This window comes from Watersipora subatra, chromosome 4 (genome assembly GCF_963576615.1).
Source record: "Watersipora subatra chromosome 4, tzWatSuba1.1, whole genome shotgun sequence".
Classification (NCBI taxonomy): domain Eukaryota; kingdom Metazoa; phylum Bryozoa; class Gymnolaemata; order Cheilostomatida; family Watersiporidae; genus Watersipora; species Watersipora subatra.
Genome location: NC_088711.1, coordinates 38,830,626 through 38,848,335, shown reverse-complemented (window position 1 = coordinate 38,848,335; position 17,710 = coordinate 38,830,626). Strand labels below are relative to the sequence as shown.

Genomic DNA, 17,710 nt, shown 5'->3' with positions numbered 1-17,710 from the left:
CCATAGCAATCTGATTGTTAGTCATTGGAAGTGGTTTGCTTGTTTGTGGAGTGATAGAGTGGCATTGCATAGCTGGTGAAGTAGATGGTACACCAGAAGGTTGAAGTGGAAGACTTGGTGTGTAATAGGGTTGTAGCAAATGGTGTGAAGTAGGGTTGTAGCAAATGGTGTGTAGTAGGATTGTAGCGAATGGTGTGTCATAGGATTGTAGCAAATGATGTTTAAGCCCATAATGAGCAGGGAGCGATTTGTGAAAAGCAGTGTGAAGGGGTGGGGTGTAGGAGTGGAGTGTAGGGGTTGTTGTCAGGGAAACCCTACGCGGAGTTGAATGTCTGCATATTTCCTTATCTTTGGAAAAACTGTTGGAGCATTGTCAAAGAATATTGATAAACTAATATAAACTGAAAGAAAGCAGCAAAGAATTAAACCAGCAATTGTTACTGTTTAAATTGTAGTAAAATAGAGTGTGTGTTCATCATCTTAAACATTTTTGTTCTGATTAATGGTAAGGTGAATAGCAATATTTTGTGATCGCATTTAAGCTCTGATTGGCTTAATGCATATAGAGATAAACTAAACTCCAACTTTCTTCGCTTCCAAACTGACTAACGGATCACAATGAATATTAACGTTTATTGAATCTATAACCAATGGGGAAATACATGTGTTTCTGCTTACCATCATGAATAACTTAATAATTCTATTAAAGCACCGAGGTTAGCAACGAGGGTAAAAATTATGGTTTTTAGAGCTAGTAACAAGCATTAACCAGAAAGTTTCCTTGTTCAAAATATATCCTTAATGATAACTTTCCTCAAATAACTGTTAAGCCGTAAAACTTGGAAAGAGCTGGGCGCTGGTACACCTGCAGCACCTGGAGTGTCTGGGACACAGAAGAAAAGCTAAAGTCTTATAGCTCTTGGTTCTTTACCTTATCAGACAGTTTAGTTTGAGAAATAGAATGTAATCACACTCAGGGTTCAAGTAATTATTCTTATTGACATAATTATAGATGTACATATAGTGAGAATACATTTAGTCATACACGGATGTGCATGTAGGTATGTACATATCATGAAAAACCTTTAAGCCATCTACCAATGTAGATGCACATATCATGAACAAACCTAAACTTTGTATATTAATGAATATGTACATATCTTGAGGAGCCTTTACGCATTTGGTGATGTAAAGGTACCATGATATAATTTTAAAGGAACTTGTTTAAAATAGGACTGCATAAACCTTGTTATGCCTTATTGCCCATGAAATCTATCCGATTCATATCGTTAATACTTAACTGTTGCTACACGTACATTATGCAATCAGAAGGATCCATGCATAAAAACCCCTATTCCTACTTTCTAAACCTGATTTTATACTTCTTCGCCTTACTGCCAATATATGTATCCTCTTTACAGCTGAACAGAAGGGAAAAATAATTTACACCGTAATATGCATACTTCCCCAGGACAGATTAATCATGCTGTAAATCAACAACTGTCAAAGTAGTTCCTTTTATCTGTGAAATGCTAGGCAAAAGCTTAATATTTAGGTTACTTCAAGATTGCAGTTATGAACAGGTTGGCGAGTCAACCATTTAGATGAAATACTTAGTTTCAGAGTGTTATTGGCCTACCTATATGTACTTACACATAGGTGGTTATATACAGTCGATCTTTTAGTGTTTAATGGGCTTACCTACATGTATATGTACATACACAAAAGTGATTGTATTGGTGGTTCAGTGTGTTGTGAGCCCATATATATGTCCTACACATATGTGATTGTATTAATGTTTTAGTATGTTATCTGCCAACAAGTATGTATTTACACACAAGTTTTTATACAGAGGTTTCTATGCGTTATTTACCTACCTATATGTACTTCCACACATGTGATTTTATTGATGTTTCAATATTCTTTTGGGCCTACCTATATTTACTTACACACAGTTTATTATATACATGTTTCAGGTTGTTATAGTCTTACCTATATGTAAATATACACAGGTGATTATATTGATGTATCAGTGTGTTATGGGCCCACCCACATGTATATGCACTTACACACAGAATATTATATTGATACTACTTTTACCTTAAGTACACTGGCTACACAGGTTATGAAGCCTTGGCTGTTGTTAACTTAAGGTATACTATTTACTCTTAGCTTAAGGTCCAATGTCTACTCTTACTTTAAGCTTTACTGGCTATGTTTACCATAAGACTCACTGGCTGAACGCCAAACCTACACACATATATACTGTATTTAATGACTTATTTAGGTAATTAATCAAAATAAAACTAGTTATTTTCCCCTTTTAGTGACTCCTCCTGCATAAAATCAAAAGCATTAAAGAATATATCACATTATTGCTTAAGCCATGGCGGTATTACTGGCAAATGAACTTTCTAAAATAATGGGTGAACTGCGCGATACGACTTTGCATATCCTCATCTACAAGAACTTCGGCGCTGAACTGCAAAATTTTGTAGAAACTATTCCAGCAGAAAAACGGCTCTCAAAGTATCTAAAGTGTAATCGAAATGGTATAAACTCTCTTGAAGAAGCTGTCGATCAGGGAAACAGAGTGATGATTCAGATAATCTTAAATAGTTTAAAAAAAGATGAGGAGAAACTGCTTCTACTGAAGACTGCAAAGAAAAGAGGTGAGACTGTTTTGCATCGAGCTGTGGGCAAAAGAGATGAGAGCTTAGTGAAGGCATTGTTGGACACTCTCCCACCTGCTCTCAGCAAAGACTGTCTCCTAACTGCTCATTTCCAAGGTTGCTGCCTGCTGCGAAAGGCTCTGCAGTTTCCTGATACTAGAATGTTTAGGTACATCCTCAGTCTAATGTCTGATAATGGCGCCGACGATGGAAAGAAAAAAGTTAAAAAATATGTGGAGTTGTTGGTTAGGAGAGACAAAGATGGAAACACAATTTTGCATATTATAGCGATGAAAGGTAACTCTCAACTTCTAAATCATGTTATCAGACAAGAACAGTGTAGCATCAACCGTCAGCGGTTAATAAAAGTCTCTGACAGTTATGGATGTACATTGCTGCATGTTGCTGTTGAAAACACAGATGTTGAACTAATCAGGTGCATCTTTAAACGACTCAAACTAAAAAAATGGAGGTTTGACTTACTTTACGCTGTCGATAAAAGAGCTCAAACAGCTCTGCACTACGCAGCACGAACTGAAAGAATCGGCAACAGCAACAAAGAGAAATCAATGCTGGCAACCATGCTTCAAGCGGTAACCTCTAGTCAGCGTGTGACACTCTTACAAATGGAAGATATGGCTAAAAACACTGCGTTGCAGGAAGCAATCAGAGTGAACAACACCCTTGGTATCAGCACAATTGTAGGGTCAGTAGGTCAAATTTCTCTGAACATGATGCTCCAGCCTTTTAGAGGCAACAAAGAAATGCTTGCGAATGTGGAAGAAGCTGTTAATCAGGAGATGATTAATGCGAGTCAACCAAGTTCTAATGGTAAGTCTCATCCTACTGTCAAGTACAGTGCACTTTCAGAATACAATTAACCAAATCTACGATTTGTTTACCCTACGAATGGGAACATGGTGATTTCTTTCACCTCAGAAATACACATTTTATTTTACTATATGAAATCAACAATATTTTGGATGGAGTTAAAATTTGGCAGTCAGTGTCCTTATTACGCCCATCAAAATAACAAAGACACTGCAGTGTCAGTAGCCAAAAATTATTTTACAACACTTGAAAGAGAAACATTGACCGAATTTTATCAGTTCACCAATAATCTTATGTAAAACAGTAGTATTTTCTGCTTATAACTAGTAGCAAAATTGGGCTTGCGACTCTTTCAAAAAGAAGGATTCAGTGGTCATACAAGTGCTCTTAGCTTGCAAACACAAGTATACTTTAATACGAAAACAGAATCGTTTGAGATTTCTTGCCGAATCAGGTTGAAAAAGGTTTCGATGAGACCGGCTAAAGCTATATATAAAAGAAAGCCAAAAACTAGTAGGTGATTAAGTTTTAGTGATAAAAATTTGGAACTCAGTAAAATAAAAAAAGATGTCATAAAATTAATCTTAAGTTTATGTTTAGTAAGCTAAACTTATTTGAATTAAATTCAAATTTTATGTTATACATACTTCTGTCTTGAAGGTAAAAACTATGCATTACACAACACATTGCAACCTTTACATTTAATGCAGATCATAACCAATGCATACACTAAATACGATAAAGTTATTGAAAGTAATTATAGTTACTACGGCTAACATACAATTTTGTTTTTGATTATTTTAAAACCGTGTCGATTTTTACCAGGATATGTTTGCATTATATAATTTTTATGGTTTCTACACCCATATATACAATTTTTTCACCATTCAATGCCAGCTATTGAATAGATCAAAATTGTATCCTGAGGGTGCACTGTCTTATAAACAACATTTCTATTCTTCATGGATACTATGAAAATCATTATTTAACTTTTATTAAATTTTAGTGCATTATGTAAAGCCATTCTTGGTGGAAGACGACTCCTCATCAGCGAGCATTGTCGTAACAAGTGATGACGATTCTGAGAGGTAAAATGATTATTATTACGGCTATAACCTTATGGCACAAAAATTTTAAAGTGAATTACAAAAATGCTGTGAATGCTTCAAAACTGTTACATCTATGGATTAAACTCTCTGTAATGGGTATCTAGAAAGCTGCTCTAATTATTTTTCTTTATCCTGAAAGGTCATGTTCATAATCATTAAACCAGCCAATCAATAAAGGTATTCATAAAGAACCTGTTTTAGTCTAGATTCACCCAAATGTTCTTTCTAGGCTTGTTTTTTTGTGATTGCCTTCTCTTTATCCTTGAACTTTAGTCTACTTAGTTACACTTTTGCGGTCAACATCTGCCATGAAATGAATGATCTGTCTAATCGAATCTTCCTACATAGCTTATAATTTATATGAATGGCAGAGCTTTTCCATGCTGTCATACTAACTCTTTTTCATCTCTAAGTATAAATATTATCTTACTGTGAGCACTGTAAAGCATGGCATGTAGTCATAAATTATCAGGACTTGTCTTGACCTGACTTGACTTGTCTTGACTTATCAGTTTTGGAACAATCAAATAGTCTATCGTGTTATCAAATGTCTACTCAAAAACAGCTAAAATGTAAATCTATCGTGTCATGTACTGTCTATGGTAACAACATCTACAACTTGAACCAATCTTGTTATGTACTGCCTATAGTAATAACACACTACGCCATAAGCCTACCATTTTATGTATTATCTATACTAACCCTGTCTTACTAACTTTCCTTATAATTCAGTGAAGAATTCGATGAGAAAGTTCAAGAGTCGGAACCAAGAATATCGTGCAGAAAAGATTACTTTGATTTTCTGAAGAAGTTTTCTCTGACACGGAGTGATTCAATTGAAACGAGGAATTTGCCAAATGAGCATCAGTTAGACGAGCTTAAAGTAACTGAAGAGAAGTGTTTACTTACCGAAAGATCAGCTAGTGCAGCCGTATATGATGAAAGATGGAACTTGGAGTCAGAGCTCGACCACACACTTGGCAGCACATCTTCATTTCGCCAGCTACGCCCAAACGACTGTATGTCTCTACACTATGAAGATGAGCATGCATCTAGTGAACACCAGTCCACTTTACAGACTCATGAAGAGCTTTCCAGCATAAAAAATCTGGTTGGCCCGAGAGACTCTAGACAAAGATTACTCCGTGTTGATTCAAAAAGCACTGATGTCTAGTTTCTTACATATACCTATATATATATAAATATATATAAATATATATATATATAGATATATATATATATATATATGTATATATATATACATATATATATATACATGTATATATATGTATATATATATATATGCAGTGTAGGAGTGGAGTGTAGAGGTAGAGTGTAGGGGTGGAGTGGTGTAGGGGTGGAATGTAGGGGAGAAGTGTAGGGGTGAAGTGTAAAGGTGGAGTGTACGGGTTGTTGTTAGGGAAACCCTGTGCTGAGTTGACTATCTGCATATTTCTTTGTTTTTGGAAAACCTGTTGGAGCATTGTGAAAGAATGTTGATTATCTAATATGAACTGATAGAAAGCAGCAAGGAATTAAAACCAGCATTTATTACTGTTTAAATTGTAGTAAAATAGAGTGTGTGTTCATCATCTTAAACATTTCTGTTCTGATTAATGGTAAGGTGAATAGCAATATTTTGTGATAGCATTTAAGCTCTGATTGGCTTAATGCATATAGAGATAAACTAAACTCCAACTTTCTTCGCTTCCAAACTGACTAACGGATCACAATGAATATTAACGTTTATTGAATCTATAACCAATGGGAAAATACATGTGTTTCTGCTTACCATCATGAATAACTTAATAATTCCATTAAGGCACTGAGGTTAGCAACAAGGGTAAAAATTATGGTTTTTAGAGCTTAACAAGCATTAACCAGAAAGTTTCCTTGTTCAAAATATATCCTTAATGATAGCTTTCCTCAAATAACTGTTAAGCCGTAAAACTTGGGAAGAGCTGGGCGCTGGTACACCTGCAGCACCTGGAGTGTCTGGGACACAGAAGAAAAGCTAAAGCCTTATAGCTCTTGGTTCTTTACCTTATCAGACAGTTTAGTTTGAAAAATAGAATGTAATCACACTCAGGGTTCAAGTAATTATTCTTATTGACATAATTATAGATGTACATATAGTGAGAATACATTTAGTCATACACGGATGTGCATGTAGGTATGTACATATCATGAAAAACCTTTAAGCCATCCACCAATGTAGATGCACATATCATGAACAAACCTAAACTTTGTATATTAATGAATATGTACATATCTTGAGGAGCCTTTACGCATTTGGTGATGTAAAGGTACCATGATATAATTTTAAAGGAACTTGTTTAAAATAGGACTGCATAAACCTTGTTATGCCTTATTGCCCATGAAATCTATCTGATTCATATCGTTAATACTTAACTGTTGCTATACGTACATTATGCAATCAGAAGGATCCATGCATAAAAACCCCTATTCCTACTTTCTAAACCTGATTTTATACTTCTTCGCCTTACCGCCAATATATGTATCCTTTTTACAGCTGAACAGAAGGGAAAAATAATTTACACCGTAATATGCATACTTCCCCAGGACAGATTAATCATGCTGTAAATCAACAACTGTCAAAGTAGTTCCTTTTATCTGTGAAATGCTAGGCAAAAGCTTAATATTAAGGTTACTTCTAGATTGCAGTTATGAACAGGTTGGCGAGTCAACCATTTAGATAAAATACTTAGTTTCAGAGTGTTATTGGCCTACCTATATGTACTTACACATAGGTGGTTATATACAGTCAATCTTTTGGTGTTTAATGGGCTTACCTACATGTATATGTACATACACAAAAGTGATTGTATTGGTGGTTCAGTGTGTTGTGAGCCCATATATATGTCCTACACATATGTGATTGTATTAATGTTTTAGTATGTTATCTGCCAACAAGTATGTATTTACACACAAGTTTTTATACAGAGGTTTCTATGCGTTATTTACCTACCTATATGTACTTACACACATGTGATTTTATTGATGTTTCAGTATTCTTTTGGGCCTACCTATATTTACTTACACACAGTTTATTATATACATGTTTCAGGTTGTTATAGTCTTACCTATATGTAAATATACACAGTGATTATATTGATGTATCAGTGTGTTATGGGCCCACCCACATGTATATGCACTTACACACAGAATATTATATTGATACTACTTTTACCTTAAGTACACTGGCTACACAGGTTATGAAGCCTTGGCTGTTGTTAACTTAAGGTATACTATTTACTCTTAAACTGGCTAACGGATCACAATGAAAATTAACATTGATTAAATATATAACCAATGGGAAAATACATGTATTTCTACTTACCATCATGAATAACTTAATAATCCCATTAAAGCACTGAGGTTAACAACAAGTGTAAAATTTATGGTTATGTTAGAGGTAGTAACAAGTGTTAACCAGAAAGTTTCCTTGTTCAAAATATATCCGTAATTATAGCTTTCCTCAAATAACTGTTAAGCCATAAAACTTGGAAAGAGCTGGGCGCTGGTACACCTGCAGCACCTGGAGTGTCTGGGACACAGAAGAAAAGCTAAAGCCTTATAGCTTTTGGTTCTTTACCTTATCAGACAATTTAGTTTGAGAAACAGAATGTAATCACACTCAGGGTTCAAGTAATTATTCGTGTTGACATAATTATAGAAGTACATATAGTGAGAATACTTTTAGTCATACACGGATGTACATTTAGATATGTACATATCATGAGAAACCTTTAAGCCATCTACCAATGTAGATGCACATATCATGAATAAACCTAAACGTTGTATTTCAATGAATATGTACATATCTTGAGGAGCCTTTACGCATTTGGCCATGTAAAGGTACCATGATATAATTTTAAAGGAACTTGTCTAAAATAGAACTGCATAAACCTTGTTATGCCTTATTGCCCATGAAATCTATCCGATTCATATCGTTAATACTTAACTGTTGCTATACGTACATTATGCAATCAGAAGGATCTATGCGTAAGAACACCTATTCCTACTTTCTAAACCTGATTCAATACTTATTTGCTACACCACCCAAATACGTATCCTCTTTACAGCTGAACAGAAAGGAAAACTAATTTACACCATAATGTGCATACTTCCCCAGAACAGATTAATCACGCTGTAAATCAACAACTGTCAAAGTAGTTCCTTTTATCTGTGAATTGCTAGCCAAAAGCTTAATATTTAGGTTACTTCAAGATTGCAGTTATGAATAGGTTGGTAAATCAACCATTTAGCTGAAATACTTATAGTTTCAGTGAGTTATTGGCCTACCTATATGTACATACACGCATGTGACTTTATTGATGTTTCAGTACAATATGGTGTTTCAATACAATAACACCAAACTATATGACATTGTAATGATGCAGTAACCCACTTATATGATAATGCTGTAAGATACAAGATAAGTTGAACACTTATTAAATATCAAATGTTAAAGCGTCATTTTAGGTTTAGGTCTACTGGGTATTTTACCTTACGATCTAATGGCTATTCTTACTTTCAGGTCCATTGGCTATTGTTAACTTTAGTTTTACTACATACTCTTGGCTTAAGGTCTAATATCTGTTGTTAGCCTAAGGTATACTGGCTATTCTCACCTTAAGGTTTACTGGATGTTTTTAACTTAGGTCCACTGGCTGTTCTCACCTTACGAGCCACTGGCCACTCGTAACTTATGGTCTAAAGCCTATTCTTAGCTTAAAGTCTACCGGTTATTGTTAGTCTTAGTTCAATGCCTACGGACTACTCTTACCTTAAGTACACTGGCTACACAGGTTATGATGCCTTGGCTGTTGTTAACTTAAGGTCTACTGTTTACTCTTAGCTTGAGGTCCAATGTCTATTCTTACTTTAAGTTCTACTGGTTATTTTTACCTTAAGACTCACTGGCTGAACGCCAAACCTACACACATATATACTGTATTTAATGACTTATTTAGGTAATTAATCAAAATAAAACTAGTTATTTTCCCCTTTTAGTGACTCCTCCTGCATAAAATCAAAAACATTTAAGAATATATCTCATTATTGCTTAAGCCATGGCGGTATTACTGGCAAATGAACTGTTTAACGTAATGGACAAACTACGCGATACTCCTTTGCATATCCTCATCTACAAGAACTTCGGCGCTGAACTGCAAAATTTTATAGAAACTATTCTAGCAGAAAAATGGCTCTCAAAGTATTTAAAGCATAATTGAAATGGTATAAACTTTCTTGAAGAAGCCGTCGATCAGGGAAACAAAGTGGTGACTCAGATAATCTTAAATAGTTTAAAAAAAGATGAGGAGAAACTGCTTCTACTGAAGACTGCAAAGAAAAGAGGTGAGACTGTTTTGCATCGAGCTGTGGGCAAAAGAGATGAGAGCTTAGTGAGGGCATTGTTGGACACTCTCCCACCTGCTCTCAGCAAAGACTGTCTCCTAACTGCTCATTTCCAAGGTTGCTGCCTGCTGCGAAAGGCTCTGCAGTTTCCTGATACTAAAATGTTTAGGTACATCCTCAGTCTAATGTCTGATAATGGCGCTGACGATGGAACGAAAAATGTTAAAAAATATGTGGAGTTGTTGGTTAGGAGAGACAAAGATGGAAACACAATTTTGCATATTATAGCGATGAAAGGTAACTCTCAACTTCTAAATCATATTATCAAACAAGAACAGTGTAGCATCAACCGTCAGCGGTTAATAAAAGTCTCTGACAGTTATGGATGTACATTGCTGCATGTTGCTGTCGAGAACACAGATGTTGACCTTATCAGGTGCATCTTTAAACGACTCAAACTAAAAAAATGGAGGTTTGACTTACTTTACGCTGTCGATAAAAGAGCTCAAACAGCTCTGCACTACGCAGCACGAACTGAAAGAATTGGCAACAGCAACAAAGAGAAATCAATGCTGGCAACCATGCTTCAAGCGGTAACCTCTAGTCAGCGTGTGACACTCTTACAAATGGAAGATATGGCTAAAAACACTGCGTTGCAGGAAGCAATCAGAGTGAACAACACCCTTGGTATCAGCACAATTGTAGGGTCAGTAGGTCAAGTTTCTCTGAACATGATGCTCCAGCCTTTTAGAGGCAACAAAGAAATGCTTGCGAATGTGGAAGAAGCTGTTAACCAGGAGATGATTAATGCGAGCCAACCAAGTTCTAATAGTAAGTCTCATCCTACTGTCAGGTACAGAGCACTCTCAGAATACAATTAACCAGATCTACGATTTGTTTACCCTATGAATGGGAACATGGTGATTTCTTTCACCTCAGACATACAAATATTATTTCACTATATGAAATCAACAAAATTTTGGATGGAGTTAAAATTTGGCAGTCAGTGTCTTTATTACGCTCGTCAAAATAACAAAGACACAGCAGTGTCATTAGCCAAAAATTATTTTACAACACCTGAAAGATAAGCATTGACTGAATTTTATCAGTTCACCAATAATCTTATAAAAAACAGTAGTAGTCTCTGCTTATAACTAGTAGCAAAACTGGGCTTGCGACTCTTTCAAAAAGAAGGATTCAGGGGGTCATGCAAGTGCTCTTAGCTTGCAAACACAAGTCTACTTTAATATGAAAACAGAATCGTTCGGGATTTCTTGCCGAATCAGGTTGAAAAAGGTTTCGATGAGACCGGCTAAAACTATATTTAAAGGGAAGCTAAACACTAATAGGTGATTTAGTTTTAGTGATAAAAAGTTGGAACTCAGTAAAATAGAAAACAATATCGTAAAAACTAGTATTAAACTTATGTTTAGTAAGCTAAACTCATTTAAAGTAAATTCAAATTTTATATTATACAAACTTCTGTTTTGAAGGTAAAAATTTTCTACTGTACGCATTACACAACACATTGCAACCTTTACATTTGATGCAGATCATAACCAATAAGTACACTAAATACGATAAAGTTATTGTAAGTAACTATAGTTACTACGGCTAACATACAATTTTGTTTTTAATTATTTTAAAACCGTGTCGATTTTTACCAGGATATGTTACCATTATATAATTTTTAAGGTTTCCACACCCATATATACAATTTTTTCACCATTCAATGCCAGCTATTGAATAGATCAAAATTGTATCTTGAGGGTGCACTGTATTATAAACAATATTTGTATTCTTCATGGATACTATAAAAATCATTATTTAATTTTTATCAAATTTTAGTGCATTATGTAAAGCCATTCTTGGTGGAAGACGACTCCTCATCAGCGAGCATTGTTGTAACAAGTGATGACGATTCTGAGAGGTAAATGATTATTATTACGGCTATAACCTTATGACAAAAACTTTTAAAGTGAATTACAAAAATGCTGTGAATGCTGCAAAACTGTTACATCTATGAATTAAACTCTCTGTAATGCGTATCTAAAAAGCTGCTTTAATTATTTTTCTTTATCCTGAAAGGTCATGTTCATAATCATTAAACCAGCCAATCAATAAAGGTATTCATAAAGAACCTGTTTTAGTCTAGATTCCCCCAAATGTTCTTTCTAGGCTTGTTAGTTGTGTTTGCGTTCTCTTTACCCCTGAATTTTAGTCTACTCAGTTTCACTTTTGCGGTCAACTGCTGCCATGAAATGATCTGTTTAATCGAGTTTCCCTATATAGCTTATAATTTATATGAATGGCAGAGCTTTTCCATGCTGTCATACTAACTCTTTTTTATCTCTAAGTATAAATATTGTCTTACTGTAAGCACTGTAAAGCATGGCATGTAGTCATAACTTGTGAGGACTTGTCTTGACCTGACTTGACTTGTCTTGATTTATGAGTCTTGGAACAATCAAATAATCTATTGTGGTCTCAAATGTCTACTCAAAAACAGCTAAAACGTAAATCTCTCGTGTCATGTACTGTCTATGGTAACAACATCTACAACTTGAGCCTATCTTGTTATGTACTGCCTATAGTAATAACACACTACGCCATAAGCCTACCATTTTATGTATTGTCTATACTAACCCTGTCTTACTAACTTTTCTTATAATTCAGTGAAGAATTCAATGAGCAAGTTCAAGAGTCTGAACCAAGAATATCGTGCAGAAAAGATTACTTTGATTTTCTGAAGAGGTTTTCTCTGACACGGAGTGATTCAATTGAAGCAACGAATTTGCCAAACGAGCATCAGTTAGACGAGCTTAAAGTGACTGAAGAGAAGTGTTTACTTACCGAAAGATCAGCTAGTGCAGCCGTATATGATGAAAGATGGAACTTGGAGTCAGAGCTCGACCACACACTTGGCAGCGCATCTTCATTTCGCCAGCTACGCCCAAGCGACTGTGTGTCTCTACACTATGAAGATGAGCATGCATCTAGTGAACACCAGTCCACTTTACAGACTCATGAAGAGCGTTCCAGCATAAAAAGTCTGGTTGGCCCGGGAGACTCTAGACAAAGATTACTCTGTGTTGATGCAAAAAGCACGGATGTCTAGTTTCTTACATACACATATATATATACCTATATATATACCTATATATATATATATATATATATATATATATATATATATATATATATATATATATATATATATATATAAATATATATTTATATATATATATGCAGTGTAGGAGTGGAGTGTAGAGGTAGAGTGTAAGGGTAGAGTGGTGTAGGGGTGGAATGTAGGGGAGAAGTGTAGGGGTGAAGTGTAAGGGTGGAGTTTACGGGTTGTTGTCAGGGAAACCTTGTGCTGAGTTGACTGTCTGCATATCTCCTTATTTTGGGAAAACCTGTCGGAGCATTGTCAAAGAATGTTGATGATCTAATATGAACTGATAGAAAGCAGCACGGAATTAAAACCAGCATTTATTACTGTTTAAATTGTAGTAAAATAAAGTGTGTGTTCATCATCTTAAACATTTCTGTTCTGATAAATGGTAAGGTGAATAGCAATATTTTGTGATAGCATTTAAGCTCTGATTGGCTTAATGCATATAGAGATAAGCTAAACTCCAACTTTATTCGCTTCCATACTGGTTAACAGATCACAATGAAAATTAACATTTATTGAATCTATAACCAATAGGAAAATACATGTGAATATGTACATATCTTGAGGAGCCTTTACGCATTTGGCGATCTAAAGGTACCAAGATATAATTTTAAAGGAACTTGTCTAAAATAGAACTGCATAAACCTTGTTACGCCTTTTGGCCCATGAAATCTATCCGATTCATATTGTTAATACTTAACTGTTGCTATATGTACATTATGCAATCAGAAGGATCTATGCGTAAGAACCCCTATTCCTACTTTCAAAACCTGATTCAATACTTATTTGCTATACCACCCAAATATGTATCCTCTTTACAGCTGAACAGAAAGGAAAACTAATTTACACCGTAATGTGCATACTTCCCCAGAACAGACTAATCACGCTGTAAATCAACAACTGTCAAAGTAGTTCCTTTTATCTGTGAATTGCTAGCCTTAAGCTTAATATTTAGGTTACTTTTAGATTGCAGTTATGAATAGGTTGGTAAATCAACCATTTAGCTGAAATACTTATAGTTCCAGCGGGTTATTGGCCAACCTATATGTACTTACACGCATGTGATTTTATTGATGTTTCAGTACACAATGGTGTTTCAATACAATAACACAAAACTATATAGTATTGTAATGATGCAGTAATTACCCACTAATACGATAATGCAGTAAGATACAAGATAAGTTGAACACTTATTAAATATCAAATATTATAGCGCCATTTTAGGTTTAGGTCTACTGGGTATTGTTACCTTAAGGTCTAATGGCTATTCTTACTTTCAGGTATATTGGCTATTGTTAACTTTAGTTCTACTACATACTCTTGGCTTAAGGTCCAATATCTGTTGTTAGCCTAAGGTATACTGGCTATTCTCACCTTAAGGTTTACTGGATGTTTTTAACTTAGGCCCACTGGCCGTTCTCACCTTACGAGCCACTGGCCACTCGTAACTTATGGTCTAAAGCCTATTCTTAGCTTAAAGTCTACCGGTTATTGTTAGTCTTAGTTCAATGCCTACGGACTACTCTTACCTTAAGTACACTGGCTACACAGGTTATGATGCCTTGGCTGTTGTTAACTTAAGGTCTACTGTTTACTCTTAGCTTGAGGTCCAATGTCTATTCTTACTTTAAGTTCTACTGGTTATTTTTACCTTAAGACTCACTGGCTGAACGCCAAACCTACACACATATATACTGTATTTAATGACTTATTTAGGTAATTAATCAAAATAAAACTAGTTATTTTCCCCTTTTAGTGACTCCTCCTGCATAAAATCAAAAACATTTAAGAATATATCTCATTATTGCTTAAGCCATGGCGGTATTACTGGCAAATGAACTGTTTAACGTAATGGACAAACTACGCGATACTCCTTTGCATATCCTCATCTACAAGAACTTCGGCGCTGAACTGCAAAATTTTATAGAAACTATTCTAGCAGAAAAATGGCTCTCAAAGTATTTAAAGCATAATTGAAATGGTATAAACTTTCTTGAAGAAGCCGTCGATCAGGGAAACAAAGTGGTGACTCAGATAATCTTAAATAGTTTATAAAAAGATGAGGAGAAACTGCTTCTACTGAAGACTGCGAATAAGGGTGGCAAGACTGTTTTGCATCGAGCTGTGGGCAAGAAAGATGAGAGCTTGGTGAAGGCATTGTTGGACACTCTCCCATTTGCTCTCAGCAAAGACTGTCTTCTAACTGCTCATTTTAAAGGTTGCTGCCTGCTGCGAAAGGCTCTGCAGTTTCCTGATACTAAAATGTTTAAGTATATCCTCAGTTTAATGTCTGATAATGGCGCTGACGATGGAAAGAAAAAGATTAAAAAATATGTGGAGTTGTTGGTTAAGAGAGACAAACATGGAAACACAATTTTGCATAGTATAGCGATGAAAGGTAATTCTCAACTTCTAAATCATGTTATCAACAAGAACAGTGTAGTATCAACCGTCAGCGGTTAATAAAAGTCACTGACAGTTATGGATGTACATTGCTGCATGTTGCTGTTGAGAACACAGATGTTGACCTAATCAGGTGCATCTTTAAACGACTTAAACTAAAAAAATGGAGTTTTGACTTACTTTACGCTGTCGATAAAAGAACTCAAACAGCTCTGCACTACGCAGCACGAACTGAAAGAATCAGCAACAGCAACAAAGAGAAATCAATGCTGGCAACCATGCTTCAAGCGGTAACCTCTAGTCAGCGTGTGACACTCTTACAAATGGAAAACATGGCTAAAAGCACTGCGTTGCAAGAAGCGATCAGGGTGAAAAACACTCTTGGTATCAGTACAATCGTAGTGTCAGTAGTTCAAATCTCTCTGAACATGATGCTCCAGCCTTATAGAGGCAACGAAGAAATGCTTGCGAATGTGGAAGAAGCTGTTAACCAGGAGATGATTAATGCGAGCCAACCAAGTTCTAATAGTAAGTCTCATCCTACTTTCAGGTACAGAGCACTCTCGGAATACAATTAACCAGATATACAATTTTTTTACCTTACAAAGGGGAACATGGTGATTTTTTTCACCTCAGACATACAAATTTTATTTCACTATATGAAGTCAACAAAATTTTGGATGGAGTTAAATATTGGCAGTCCGTGTGCTTATTATGCCCGTCAAAACAAAAAAGACACTACAGTGTTGTTAGCCAAAAATTATTTTACAATGCCTGAAAGAGAAACATTGACCGATTTTTTTCGGTCCAGCAATTATCTTATGTAAAACAGTAATATTTTCTGCTTAAAACCAGTAGCAAAATTGGGCTTGTGACTCTTTCAAAAAGAAGGATTCAGGGGGTCATAAAACTGCTCTTAGCCTGCAAACACAAGTCCACTTTGATATGGAAACAGAATCGTTCGGGATTTCTTGCCAAACCAGGTTGAAAAAGGTTTCGATGAGACCGGCTAAAACTATATTTAAAGGGAAGCCAAACACTAATAGGTGATTAAGTTTTAGTGATAAAAAGTTGGAATTCAGTAAAATAGAAAACAATATCGTAAAAACTAGTATTAAATTTATGTTTAGTAAACTAAACTTATTTAAATTAAATTCAAATTTTATGTTATACATACTTCTGTTTTAAAGGTAAGAACTTTCTACAGTACGCATTACACAACACATTGCAACCTTTACATTTAATGCAGATGATAACCAATAAATACACTAAATACAATAAAGTTATCGAAAGTAATTATAGTTACTAAGGCTAATATACCATTTTGTTTTTAATCATTTTAAATTTGTGTTGATTTTTATCAGGAGGTCTTTGCATTATATAATTTTTATGGTTTCTATATACCTATATATACAACTTTTTTACTATACAACGCCAGCCCTTGAATAGATCAAAATTGTATCCTGAGGGTGCACTGTATTATAAACAATATTTTTATTCTTCATGGATACTATGAAAATCATTATTTAATTTTTATCAAATTTTAGTGCATTATGCAATGCCATTTTTGGTGGAAGACGACTCCTCATCAGCAAGCATTGTTGTAACAAGTGATGATGATTCTGAGAGGTAAAAGGATTATTATTACTGCTATAACCTTATGACAAAAACTTTTAAAGTGAATTACAAAAATGCTGTGAATGCTGCAAAACTGTTACATCTATGGATTAAACTCTTTGTAATGCGTATCTAGAGAGATGCTCTAATTATTTTTCTTTATCCTGAAAGGTCATGTTCATAATCATTAAACCAGCCAATCAATAAAGGTTTTCATAAAGAACCTGTTTTAGTTTAGATTCACCCAAATGTTCTTTCTAGGCTTGTTCTTTGTGTTTGCGTTCTCTTTACCCCTGAATTTTAGTCTACTCAGTTTCACTTTTGCAGTCAAGTGCTGCCATGAAATGATCTGTCTAATCGCGTCTTCCTACATAGCTTATAATATAATTTATATGAATAGCAGAGCTTTTCCATGCTGTCATACTAACTTTTTTTTATCTCTAAGTATAAATATTATCTTATTGTGAGCACTGTAAAGCATGGCATGTAGTCATAACTTGCCAAGACTTGTCTTGATT

General features: G+C 35.0%; 2 protein-coding genes across 2 annotated transcripts; both read left to right on the top strand.

The window, feature by feature from the left end:
- Positions 1–2,386: 2,386 nt before the first annotated feature.
- On the top strand, positions 2,387–6,182 carry LOC137394233 (putative ankyrin repeat protein RBE_0921). The gene is made up of 3 exons (XM_068080954.1): positions 2,387–3,503; positions 4,510–4,591; positions 5,345–6,182. Exons 1-3 carry the CDS (start codon positions 2,387–2,389, stop codon positions 5,784–5,786), a joined length of 1,641 nt encoding a protein of 546 aa, XP_067937055.1. The 3' UTR covers positions 5,787–6,182.
- A 3,219-nt stretch (positions 6,183–9,401) lies between these two features.
- On the top strand, positions 9,402–13,907 carry LOC137394232 (putative ankyrin repeat protein RBE_0921). Its single transcript, XM_068080953.1, has 4 exons — positions 9,402–9,444; positions 9,893–10,825; positions 11,843–11,924; positions 12,671–13,907. Exons 1-4 carry the CDS (start codon positions 9,402–9,404, stop codon positions 13,110–13,112), a joined length of 1,500 nt encoding a protein of 499 aa, XP_067937054.1. The 3' UTR covers positions 13,113–13,907.
- The last annotated feature ends 3,803 nt before the right edge of the window (positions 13,908–17,710 follow it).

Excerpts from the sequence above, each read along its gene's own strand:
- LOC137394232 (XM_068080953.1), top strand. The coding sequence starts at position 9,402 with ATGCCTACGGACTACTCTTACCTTAAGTACACTGGCTACACAG. Across the intron at positions 10,826-11,842 it reads GAGCCAACCAAGTTCTAATA|TGCATTATGTAAAGCCATTC; the intron begins GTAAGTCTCATC and ends ATCAAATTTTAG. Across the intron at positions 11,925-12,670 it reads AGTGATGACGATTCTGAGAG|TGAAGAATTCAATGAGCAAG; the intron begins GTAAATGATTAT and ends CTTATAATTCAG.
- LOC137394233 (XM_068080954.1), top strand. The coding sequence starts at position 2,387 with ATGGCGGTATTACTGGCAAATGAACTTTCTAAAATAATGGGTGAACTG. Across the intron at positions 3,504-4,509 it reads GAGTCAACCAAGTTCTAATG|TGCATTATGTAAAGCCATTC; the intron begins GTAAGTCTCATC and ends ATTAAATTTTAG. Across the intron at positions 4,592-5,344 it reads AGTGATGACGATTCTGAGAG|TGAAGAATTCGATGAGAAAG; the intron begins GTAAAATGATTA and ends CTTATAATTCAG.